The sequence below is a fragment of the Paracoccidioides brasiliensis genome (genome assembly GCF_000150735.1).
Source record: "Paracoccidioides brasiliensis Pb18 unplaced genomic scaffold supercont2.5, whole genome shotgun sequence".
In the NCBI taxonomy this organism is placed as follows: domain Eukaryota; kingdom Fungi; phylum Ascomycota; class Eurotiomycetes; order Onygenales; family Ajellomycetaceae; genus Paracoccidioides; species Paracoccidioides brasiliensis.
The window spans coordinates 229569-241296 of record NW_011371362.1 but is presented as its reverse complement, the minus strand read 5'-3'; the positions used below and the strand labels follow the sequence as shown (position 1 = coordinate 241296).

General features: G+C 46.5%; 4 protein-coding genes across 4 annotated transcripts; 3 read left to right on the top strand and 1 right to left on the bottom strand.

Moving 5' to 3' along the window:
• Positions 1–539: 539 nt before the first annotated feature.
• PADG_04539 (uncharacterized protein) lies at positions 540–2162 on the top strand (the record flags this gene model as incomplete). Its single annotated transcript, XM_010761734.1, has 1 exon — positions 540–2162. One exon carries the CDS (start codon positions 540–542, stop codon positions 2160–2162), a length of 1623 nt encoding a protein of 540 aa, XP_010760036.1.
• Positions 2163–2584: 422 nt separating this feature from the next.
• On the bottom strand, positions 2585–4137 carry PADG_04538 (uncharacterized protein; the record flags this gene model as incomplete). The annotated part of the gene is made up of 6 exons (XM_010761987.1): positions 2585–2767; positions 2861–2990; positions 3071–3309; positions 3384–3446; positions 3519–3684; positions 3761–4137. The coding sequence occupies 6 exons, from the start codon at positions 4135–4137 to the stop codon at positions 2585–2587; spliced, it is 1158 nt and encodes a 385-aa protein (XP_010760289.1).
• Positions 4138–5705: 1568 nt separating this feature from the next.
• Positions 5706–7051, top strand: PADG_04537 (uncharacterized protein; the record flags this gene model as incomplete). Its single annotated transcript, XM_010761733.1, has 4 exons — positions 5706–5772; positions 5888–6057; positions 6123–6665; positions 6761–7051. 4 exons carry the CDS (start codon positions 5706–5708, stop codon positions 7049–7051), a joined length of 1071 nt encoding a protein of 356 aa, XP_010760035.1.
• A 1091-nt stretch (positions 7052–8142) lies between these two features.
• On the top strand, positions 8143–9884 carry PADG_04536 (uncharacterized protein; the record flags this gene model as incomplete). The annotated part of the gene is made up of 3 exons (XM_010761986.1): positions 8143–8711; positions 8828–9445; positions 9542–9884. 3 exons carry the CDS (start codon positions 8143–8145, stop codon positions 9882–9884), a joined length of 1530 nt encoding a protein of 509 aa, XP_010760288.1.
• Positions 9885–11728: the final 1844 nt, after the last annotated feature.

The following is an 11728-nucleotide window of genomic DNA, read 5'->3' as shown; positions in this document are numbered from 1 at the left end:
TAGCTGCATTCAACGACTGGAGAATGGATTGTCCAGAGGTAACATAAGTGTACGGTAACAACTAGTCCTCCATCCCTTCCTCAAAGGGGGATGGGGGTACAGTAGGAGTTGAAATACCACTAAGCTGGGGCTTGAATCTTGAGTCTGAGGAGGCCTGAGTCCCGAGTACCTTACCTTTAACGACTAGCATCGGTGGAAGCGGCAGCAGTTGTAAGAGTCAATGGATGTTCTCGGAGTCCCGTACGGAGTATTCCAAGGGTTTGAAAAGCAGAGCTCAGCTCCGATGCTGCACTCATGATCTATCACGGAAGAAATTATCCAATATTGTAGATAGATTGAGAAGATCATGATATCAGCACGTGACCTTATCTGATCGCCGACAAACAAAAACAAACTCTGGGCTTCCGCTTCAATCGCGTTGAGTATGGAAAAAGTATGGGACAATGAATATTCAATACAGGCATTACTCACTACATGGCATCCAGTCTCCCAATAGCTCTCCTCTGGATGTGTATATATAGGTAGTATAGCTACACCAGATGGCCCGACACGCAGTCGTCCGCGCCCCAACTGCTGCAAGCCTCCATGACAGTCTCCTTATTCCCTCTACAACCCTTTCGCTCGTAAAGACACTTGGAAGGCTATCCCGATCCTCGTTGCTCGACCTGGTCCTCCAATGGCTACATGACAAGAATGTCAAGTCATTTCCCCCGTACCTTGGCCCACACAGCGTGGCCAATTTCCAAGTGCACGAGGAAGAGTTCAACACCTACCCTCCAGCCAACTCCGTTGAGGAATTGAGGGGTATATATGAGGACCTTCGGGACCGAAAGGGCGGGAAGAGGGAAGTGATTGACCGCATACTCGAGGGGGATTGGAGACATGGTATATCGCTCCGTCAGCTTGCTATGGTGGACATGCAATATATCGAGGATCACCCTGTCGGACAACGATGGACAGCCCTGCAGTTAGTCCCCCTCAATGCTGAATCTCCTCAGTCAATACCAGGTGGAGATATTTCAACATCTCTCCCCCGATTCCACGCCTCGATGTTCCTCAGATCCATACAGCGCGAAATATCCCCGCTGGTAAAAGCTCATTACCATCTATACCGTTCAAAGACACTTCCATTGACATTCGTGCGCATTTTCGTCATCGACTCCCCATACCAACGACCACGACAGTCCCCATACGTCTTCACGGACTCGTCGAGAATAATATATCTCGCGTTCCCCGATAGTACTCCGTATATATATTCCTCCCATCTTTCCTACTCATCCCTTGCGGACACCAAGACTACTTCCGCGACATTATCTAATACCTTGACTACGGATACACGCACCCTTCGCAGATTCGTCAAGGATGCGATACCAAATGCACTCTCTCGACCCCAGCAACGGTATAACCTCAAACCAACCTCCCTGACCTCCAAGAGCCTTCACACCCTTCTCTCCCTGCGTGGGCCAGGTAGAACGAACGCTGCCAACGGCGCATTTACCGTCTTTGCCGATGCGGTGGTTGAGGGCTGTCCGCTTGATCCACGTCTTCCGCAATCTCTTGCTCCAGGAAACTATGACAGTGTCCAAGGATACGCTGAAAGCAGGAAGGAAAATATACCGTTTCCACAACTTGGTAAATTGGATAATACACATACTCCCTCCGTAAAGAAAAAGACACCATTCCAAGAATCATCAACAACAGATCCAGAGGCCGAACAGATAGCAAAGAAGAGGAAATTGGCTGTCAATTCTCGATTCGGGACCGCTGGTAATCAACAAATGACAATACTCCCCTTCCCCCCAATTACATCCCCAACCTCCCCCCCGAAACCAAATAGCGAGCCACAAATACCTACTTCTGTCCCAGTCCCAGTCCCAGCTCTTGACCGTCTAGAAATTCATCTCCAAGATCCTCCCGTCCCTTCTAACTCGCATGACGAGGATGACGAAGGAGATGACGAGGAAGACGGCGGCATCGAGGATAAGCCGTCAACCCTCTCTCTGACCTTCTCTGGTTCCAATGTCATCGCCGGTCTCCGGCAACTGGCGGAGCTACACGTGGTTGACCCGGCGCGAATGCCGAGTTGGATGACGGGTGAGGAGGCTGTGAGCGTGGCGGTTGTGAAGGCCGGTAGGGTGTGTAGGAGTAGGGAAGCGGGTTAGGGGTATTTTGAGGGGTGGGGTTTTGTGAACTATACTGTACCATATATTTGCCTTTTCTCTTTATTTTTCGGGGTTGGCAATATGATTTCTTTGCCCGGAGTCTGGTTGGAGATGGGTTTTCAAATTACGAGTAGGTGCGGTGTGATATTTCTATGTTTGTTTTTAAGACTTATTTATTGAGGGGTTCTTTCACGGGCGTGGGGAAGGGCTTATATATGTCCATAACTTTGCGAAGGGCGGGTTTGATTGGCGCTGAGGATCGCACTTGTAATACTTAAGGTGATCAAAAGTTATTACAGGTATATCTTTGTGTATAAGAACTTTGAACATTTGTTTGTGAAATGGTCGATATTGAGAAGCGCTCAGGTATGTTCGTTCTCCTGTGGCATCCAAGAATAAAGCCGGTTTGATATTCATAGCCTTTAGCCATCATTTTCTTCACGGGTTGTGGTGTGGATCCTGCCAGAGGAAGGCGTGGCAGATCTTTGTATGGTACAAGCCCATATCGTCTTAGTCGTCATCGTCGTAGTAGTTGTAATCGTAGTTTTAGTTGTAGTTGGATGAATAGTGCCGTCGACGAGACCAGTGATATGACGGATAATAATCTAACAAAGCATAGACTAGTCAGAATATCTATCCAACAGATCAACTGTAGGGCAAGAGATGAAACCAATATTTATAAAAAGTGGCAAAAGAACGAGAAGAGTATTCATACCCCGAACACCCGACAATCCAATTTGCCGAGCCACATTGACATATCCCTCATCGTTGACTGTGCCTTGGCTTAAAAGCTGATCTAGTGAAGTATCAACTGCCCAGGCGGAGCGGCTGGAGGTTCGGAACAAGGAAACGTCAGCTGGGCTGCGGACAAGCTTGAACAGTCCTTGGAAGGTAAACCCGTAACATACCAATAAACGCAGCGGACTCCATTACCCTGCTGAGTCGCTGCCCACTTCTCGAAACAAGACTTGTGAATATTGTTTCCGCACGCAGCTTTACACCAAACGACCTCCTCAGTCGAGGGCTCAAATTCCATAAAGCAGATTGGACAATCTCCATCGACTGGTTTTCTTTTGCCAGACTTATTTTCCCCTGACGAGTCGTCTTGAGGGTTCAGTGGAGCATTCGCAAAAATCACACGGAGTTCCTTGGGGTGATTCGAAGTTAGAGATTGTTAATAAATTCCCCCTCGAAGACACACAGGAGCGACCGATTTCTCACCGATGATAGGAATGCCCTTTGATATGCAAGGTAACCTGTCACTTTAAGGACATTGCATAGGACCTGTAGTTCCAATTAGACGTGTCCCTGCTATCTAATAGGAAATAATATAAAAGTTCGCCAGTGAAAGCGTACATAAATTATATGCTTGCATTGGTTTCCCTTCTCTGCGTCAGGACACGTACACGAAGGCTCCAAGGCGATCTCGACTTGATAGATGTTCCCGGTTGTCCCTACAATATGGACCCTCTCCGTAGGCACATCTTCCGTACCTTCTCTCGTGCGACTAACGACAAACATCCTGACAAGATAGATATCGTTAGAAAAACAATACCACGATGCGCACGCTGCAGAACATGCCAAAATATGCCACGTACCTCTGCGTCCTCGCTCTATCTAGCTTCTGCAAATAGCTTTGGGGTGCATGGTTTCGGAACATGCGTAGCCTGCGCTCCTCTTTCTCGACCACGGGGGGTTTTTCAACCTTCTTCCGCTTGTTGGGGTTTGGAGGTTGAGCTTGAGGGGTGGTGCCTCGACATGTTAAATCGATGACGGGCCTATTCCCACCCGCGATTGCATTTTGGACTTGCCTCCGTCTCACTGAACGTGGTGTAGGGGCTGCATACTCATCTTCTTGGGTCTCCTCATGGCGGCGCTTCGTACCAGACCTCCGCTGCGTACTAGGAGCTCGGGATATAGCAGCGTATAGTGGCGGACATCCGGGGTTGCTTGCCATATTGTTAGGTGTAGTCATTGAGGGGAAGAGGTTTGAGTGCGAATCTCGTAAGTTAAAACTCGGAAGCTTTTATGCAGAGTTGTGATTCAAAAGTTTTAGGAGAGTGTCTGGCTTTGATAGAACTATACGGAGTGGTTGTATAACTAGTTAAATAGTTCAAAATCTACGGATGTTAGTTAACTAGTTACCCTTAAAATCTGATAACCCTGAAAATTTAACTGGGTCAGAGTCTAGCATGCATTGTTCTGCACATGCACAAACTTGTGTAACAAAATAAAGCTCAATTCGAAAATTCAAATAAATAGCAGTTCTCCTATTACTTTCTTGAAGATCATTCCTGGCTAACTACAGCAGTACGAGACACTGAGGAGCAGAGTAGCTTGCAAGGAGAATATAGAAGCTAGCTGAGTAGAGTTGAATGTAGACAGATCCTGGATAAAGATATGTAACGACGTCGAACCCACTCCTGATCTTCTCGCATATAGCATATTTTGATTTTAAGCATCGGTAACTCCACTTGAGCATCCTTCTGCGTTTCCCCCCAGAAAGCCCATGATTAACAGCCACTTACCGCCACTTGTAGGTATTTGTATATAACAAGAAGCAACCTACCCTATTCATGGGACCTTACTGGGGGACCAGCTTCTTCACCGACGGGGTGGTGTCAGCAGCTGGGAGGCCGTAGAGGAGGAGGAGGAGGAGCAGAAGTAGCAGCAGATGTATCGAATCACTCTTTTCCGCACCTCATGCATTCCCCGTCAAAAGCCCGGTATAGAAGATACCGATGTTTGCTCGTCAAGAGGCACGGCTCAAGGAGTTCCGTTATCCGGATAACCTTGTGTTTTCAAAAATTATATCATTTGGGAGTTGAGAAACACCCTCATCCCGGCACATCCTACCGTGTCAACCGCTTTAGCAGTATCCATGCGTCTGGGTGGTATGCAAACTCATCGATGAAATGCCGATTGCTGACTGTTGTTGGAAATTGAAGAAACCCTTGTAATTTTGGGCAACTTGCACCTATTTCTTCTCATTGGCGCGGTCATAAAAATGATATTAATTTAAAACAAAGCTCAATCCACTGAAGCACATAGATTAAAACACGAGTTTCCTGGAGGTGGGTAACTGGGAGTATTTTCTTCCCTATTTCCCACTCCCAGTCGGTTCGGGGTGGTGGCCTGGCTCCCCGACCGGGCCCTGACCAATAAAGAGAAAATCATCTTTGAGATGGCTGCAAAGTTTTGCATGTTGTGGTTACAGCCCATAGTTTCAGCAAATCCTTGTGAAAATCCAGATTATTTGCCTTGCCCAGGGTTTATGTTTAAACTATTTATTTAGATATTCAAAATGCCAAGACCATAGTTTACATTGTTTGTCGTAGTTCGTCGGCGGGGAACCAACGGCGTGATGTCGGAACAACACGTAGGTAACCAACAACCTCCGCCCAGCAGCTGGTTAGAGCTTGATTGTTCATGTGCACAATAGTTATCCTGGCGGTGTCTTTGATCTTATCTCTTAATCCAGAATCTATTTCCCAGCTAGGCGGAAAATCACACAACAATCCCCGATTGGCATGAATACTCCGCATGGCTCGTCCTCGTGCTCTCTCCGGGGCTGATATGGCCAAGGAGCCCCATTCAGTTTCATTAAAAGGTGTGTACATACATGCACTTTGATTATGCGTGCTTGTCGGGTTTGCGCAATTACTGGCTGATATGATAACCTAGTTCTACGGTGAGATTTTTTGGCCCTGTGCAACCAAAACAAGCCATTTTTCTCGATGCTTATACCACCGCCATTCCCAATTCAAACAGACTGTCACGACCATCCCTATCCTTTCAATATCCACTTCCAAGTGAAAACGAAAATATCCCCGTCAAAGCCTCGCTCAGCTTCCCCTCCGATAGTTCAGACAATCAATTCATCCTCAGCCCAAATGTAAGCTGCACAATGCTGCGATATCTTGTCTATTCAGAACCTCCAACCCTAACATGAGATTAAAGGTCACCCTCCCTCCAGCATTCGGCTCTGCCTACGTCGGCGAAACGTTCTCCTGCTCATTATGTGCAAATAGTGAGCTTCTTCCCGACTCCGACAACCGGGTCGTCAGCTCCGTTCGCATCATTGCAGAGATGCAAACGCCCTCTCAAAACGTCGTGTTGGAGCTTTCCCCTTCCGGAGAAGATTCGCATTCTGGCGGGTTAACAAAGTCACAATCATTGCAGAAGATAGTCCGGTTTGATTTGAAGGAGGAGGGAAACCATGTTCTTGCTGTCAGTGTCAGTTATACGGAAACGATCATGGCGCAGGCTAGGGAAATGCCAAGCAGTGGTGACACACAGGCGGCAAGTTGGCGAGTACGGACGTTCCGGAAACTCTACCAATTCATTGCCCAGCCATGTTTGAATGTGCGGACAAAGGTGACGGAACTGGCCCATCACGAAGTGGATAATAGGGCTCTTGGTCCTTATGGAAAGACACGGTTGCTGAGATACGTGCTTGAGGCCCAACTGGAGAACATTGGAGACGGTGCGATATCTCTTGGAGTATGTTTTCATACTGTTCTGTTTTCCCCAGATTTTACGCCGTTCTTTCCATACGTACTTCCTTTTCATTATCAGTTAACGGTTTGCACGTTTAGTCCACCACACTCAATCCAAAACCACCCTTCCAGTCAAGGTCGCTGAACTGGGACTTTGAACAGCCCAATTCTTTGGAAATGCGTCCACTCACCCTAAGTCCCCGCGATGTTCTCCAGGTTGCTTTTCTTGTAGAACAGGAGCCAGGACAACAAGAAGGCCTTGAAGGCTTGCAGAAGGATATGAGTCGGGATGGGCGGACCACCCTTGGACAGCTATCTATTGAATGGCGAGGTAGTATGGGGGATAGAGGATTTTTAACCACCGGAAATTTAATGACGAAGAGACGGTGATTTCATCATACGATAGGATTATTTAACGGAATAGAACATATGCGAGCGGATATACCGCCGAAGCTATCCACTGTTGGTTTGTATCTCTATTGACAGAACGTTGCTGTATTTTGTGGAACAGATTTCATGGCGATTTTTTGGAGTTAGATAACCCGAGGAGTCAGTTCTCATATTGCTGAGCACAGCCTGGCGATGCATTGAGAATTTTAATCTCTCGTTTACTCCGCATTTTGGGTGTCAACTATTGCTTGTCATCCCGTCTGGAAAAGTCATGAACCCGGTACGATTTATGTAACAGCTTTTCTCGTTGGGTTAGGTGTTCATAAACCCGATGACCCGGTACTCGGTCGCTTCTCCAGATAATAGTCAATGCCGAATATCCCTAACTCGGCATCTCGTCGCAGCAGCGCCGAATGAGCAAATGCCAAAGCCCCGGTTGACGGCTTCGATGATGTTCATAGACGGCAATGGTTCTAACTCCAGGCGATAATTTTATCTTCAGTCACGATATGCAAATTCTCAGCCGAACATGCTTAATTTCATTTCCATTACGGAGCATTTCTAACTCTTCGATCTCTCTACGGCACAATATTTCCTCGCTGATCGACGAGAGTAACTTAGATAAATTTTAAACTAATCAAATGACCTCAGGACTGGCCTCCAACTGAATCTTTTTTGAGTTTTCTCCATACCAGCCACCACAAGCAGCTCCAAGCCTCCAACTGGGAATAGTGGATGGAGATCGCAGATTTTTGAGATCACGCAGGCGCGAGTTTGAGACATTTTCAAGCTTCTGCGATCGTAATTAATAGCAGCTAGTCACTCCCTGATCAGTCGATTCCTATTGCAATGCAGATCTATCACCCTACGATCGTGGATGGACGCGGTTTGTCCGCGGCTAAGGACTTTTGTTTCCAGGAGTGCTGTGTCCCACTGCTACTTTTGAGAAGGCTGTTGAGAAGCCAGATGCTGCAAAGAATATTTACTTATTAAGGATGTTATTAAATAGATGTCTGAGGTCATTCCTTTACTGTAAGGTTTTGACATGCATTTTCATTTCTCATGCTGATGGTGACCTCCAGTACGGCAACATGAAAAATAATAACCGGGTCCTGTTCCTCACAAACTGCGAGTCCGGCCTGGCCAATGTTCATTTGGCAACCGCCCACTCTATTCTGACAAGTTATCCAGACACCGAAGTCCACTTCGTATCTTTTCCCAGACTCGCGCCGTTCGTGGAGAATGTCAATAAATATGCGACACGGCAGTCCCCATCAACCGGCCTTGACAATGTCAATCGTATAATTCTCCATGAGCTTTCCGGTCCATCATACGGGAAAGCGCTCGTTTCAGGGTGGACGAAAACCCATGACGATGTGATACATGGACCGGGGCTCTCGGGCTTGTCACATTTGACTCGGTTTGTGGAGAGAGCGGCTGTACCCTGGAATGGGTCTGAATATGTCGGGCTGTACCGTGAAGTTTGCCAGTTGATTAACGAGATAGACCCAGCCGTCACCGTTATTGACACGCTTTTTGCTCCTGGGGCGGATGCTGTCACGTCTTTGACACGGAAATATATTCTTATGTCCGCGAATGCTTTGTCGGACAATTTTGCAGGGAGTCAGCCTAGAGCTGCAATGCTTTGGAAGTTTCCCGCGTGAGGAATACCTGATCCCCTTTCCCCTCTTCACAGCTTTTGCCTTTAGTACAAAACTTATGGAAGATTCCTCAATTGTTGTTAACGGTACTGAGAAGTTATTAAAACCATGTTAGATTTTCCTCAGGGTACCCCTTTCCCGTTCCATGGTATCTCATTCCAGCAAATATCCTCTACAACCTTCGGCTCTTGAAAACTATAGCGTTCGGACCTCTGCAGCGGGAATTGACTGCCCATACCAAAAGCCAGGGTCTTGGTAAACCTCGAGATGTCTTCAACATATATGACAAAAACGTCCCATGGCTTAGCCCGTCCCTGGTGGAGAGTGACTACCCACTTGTAATTCCATCAAACGTAACTCCATGCGGACCTATATTCCTTTCTCTGGGCTCGATACCTGAAAGGGACCCTGAATTGGCAGCATGGCTAGAACGCGCACCCACTGTTCTAGTAAATCTTGGTAGCATGACCACATACAGCCAAGCGGATGCCGAGGAGATGGTTGGCGCCATCCGGATTCTCCTTGACAACACTGGAGTGCAGGTGCTGTGGAAATTTTTTAAACGACACGACTACAGTGACGACTTTTTAATACCTCTTGCTGACGACCTAGCTTCGGGCCGTGTGAGGATTGAAGGGTGGATTAGCGTAGAGCCAGCATCTTTATTAGAAAGCGGGCATATAGTGCTTTCGGTCCATCATGGTGGATCGAACTCATTCCATGAGGCTATTGGGTAAGTTACATACATCCCTCTCTTCTCTGCATCCAAGGCCCTTCATATTTGGGTATTTCTGTATGAACTGCACGTTCCTGGCTAATTGAGATCAAGTACTGGAATACCACAGATAGCTTTGCCTTTATGGGTTGATTGCTATGGGTATGCAGTTCGGGCTGAGTGGCTGGAGGTAGGGATTTGGGGGAGCCGCAAGACGGCTCCAAGCTGGACAGCGAAAGAGCTGGGCCAGGCGTTTTTGACTGCAGTTGGGGATGGTGCAGAAGCCAAATTCATGGCCGAGAAGGCAAGAAAGCTGGGTGAATTGGCGAAAAAAGCGCCTGGTCGTGTGGTGGCTGCGAGAAAGATCGTCGAGTACATGAAAATGAAGCTAGGAGAGAGTGAAGAGAGTGAGGTTCCTTCACATAACGGGACTGGCCCTGTTGTAAAGGAACTGTAGGCAAATGTTATCATGCCTACATTTTATATCTGCTAATATAGAAAAATAGGTTACTAATAATTAATGTAGCAACTACAAATTCTAGAGAGAGATGTTCTTAAGATCTTGTGCTCATTCATGATTCATGAAAGATCAAGATCTTTATGCATGTTCTTCGTAGCCATTTGAGAAGAACCTACTAAATATACGCTTTTTGTATGGGCATCACTATCAGGCGTCCTGTATGTAATGCACATGCTCACCTTGCCTACCTCACCATTTGATAAATCAGAGAAATGATTGGTTTCTATGGACTGTGAATCGAATATAGAACCGCTGTCTAGCTAAATCTTTGTTGCACTCGGCAAATTCAGAGTGCATCTCACTAGAAGCCCATTGGCATATTGGCAGCATCCTCTTTGCTTGTAGTGGTGCTAGTCCAATTAATGTCGTCAAATCGAGGGGACAATATTTGAATGTTAGGAGGTTGCAGTTTGAATCCTTCAGTTCCGAAATACTTAGGCACAGCCAATCACGGAGAGATGGAGGTTCAGCTCCAGGGCTTACAGGGTGCAGCGACTTGTCAATTTTTATATATATATATGTCATAATTGCCATCCAGATGATAATTTCCCGCAACCATTGGGGCCTTCGATGATGGATATTGGCACACCAGGAACTTCATGCGGCGACAGTTGCTGTAACTAAAAGATCTCGGCTGCTTTGGTGAAGGACGGAAAATGCTGCCGCCCAACACCCCTGGGAGCATTTTCAATAAATTCTTCCTGAATAAACCATATGGTCTGCGTCTCATGTGTCTTGACGTTCCTTCTTGCATTGCGAGAGATAGAGGTACATATACTCGCGCCACGCCCTGACTGAAGTTGTATGGGTTTTGGCAAACCCTTTGTCGTTACCTCTCCCTGAAGATACCACTCAGCTAGATGTTTCCCATGAAGGAGGTCAAACATGATATACTCCATCATTATGCTATTCGAAAATAGACGTTAGAAATAATGGTCCTTGTCATAAGCCCTGCGAGCTAGCCCCTGACAGTAAATCCGCTTGAACTCCAAATTTATTAGTGCAAAGCGATGATGAAGGCCACCCTGCCTGGCAAGGGGCTTAGGCGAGGACAGGGAGGAGGACAAAAAGAAGACGGGAAAGAGGAAAAAGATATGCTGGGAAGGGCGGAAGATTGGAAGCTTTCTGCTTCTAGAACATTTTATCCTGATATTATTCAGGCTTATGAACCAGCTGGTTTCGAAACGTGAGGGTTTGAAAGACACTCTATCTCAGGATAGTGCTGTCCCAACAAACTATACTCATAGAATAGAATAGAATTTCTGTCGAGAAATATTGTCCATCAGTGAGATGCGGGGCCATATGGAATGTTAAGATGCTGAGTCTCACAGGGTTTGTCAGCCTTCCATTTGTGCCTGTGATTTAATGAGGTGAGAATATAGTTATTCAACTAATTCATGATCCATCCATCCATCCATCCATCCATCTCCATCCATCCATCCATCCATCCATCCCTCCATCCATACATCTAAATTTCTGGAAACATTAAAATTGAACCAAGTCTTAAAGTAGCACAGAGGCCAGCTCATGGACATCCCAGTGTTACAATCTCCATGTCTCATGAGCAGTGAACTAATGTAATTCCACACCGAGTGAGACCATTTCAAAATATCATCTAATTTAACTACCCTTCCACTTCAACACACAATTATGCCACCAATTCGCAATAAAAATTCTTCAAATTCTATTGAGAGAGAGGGGAGGCTTGAACTTGTGATAAAATCTATTCAAAATGATGAAAAACTCTCAATTCATGAAGCTGCACATCTATTTGATGTCTT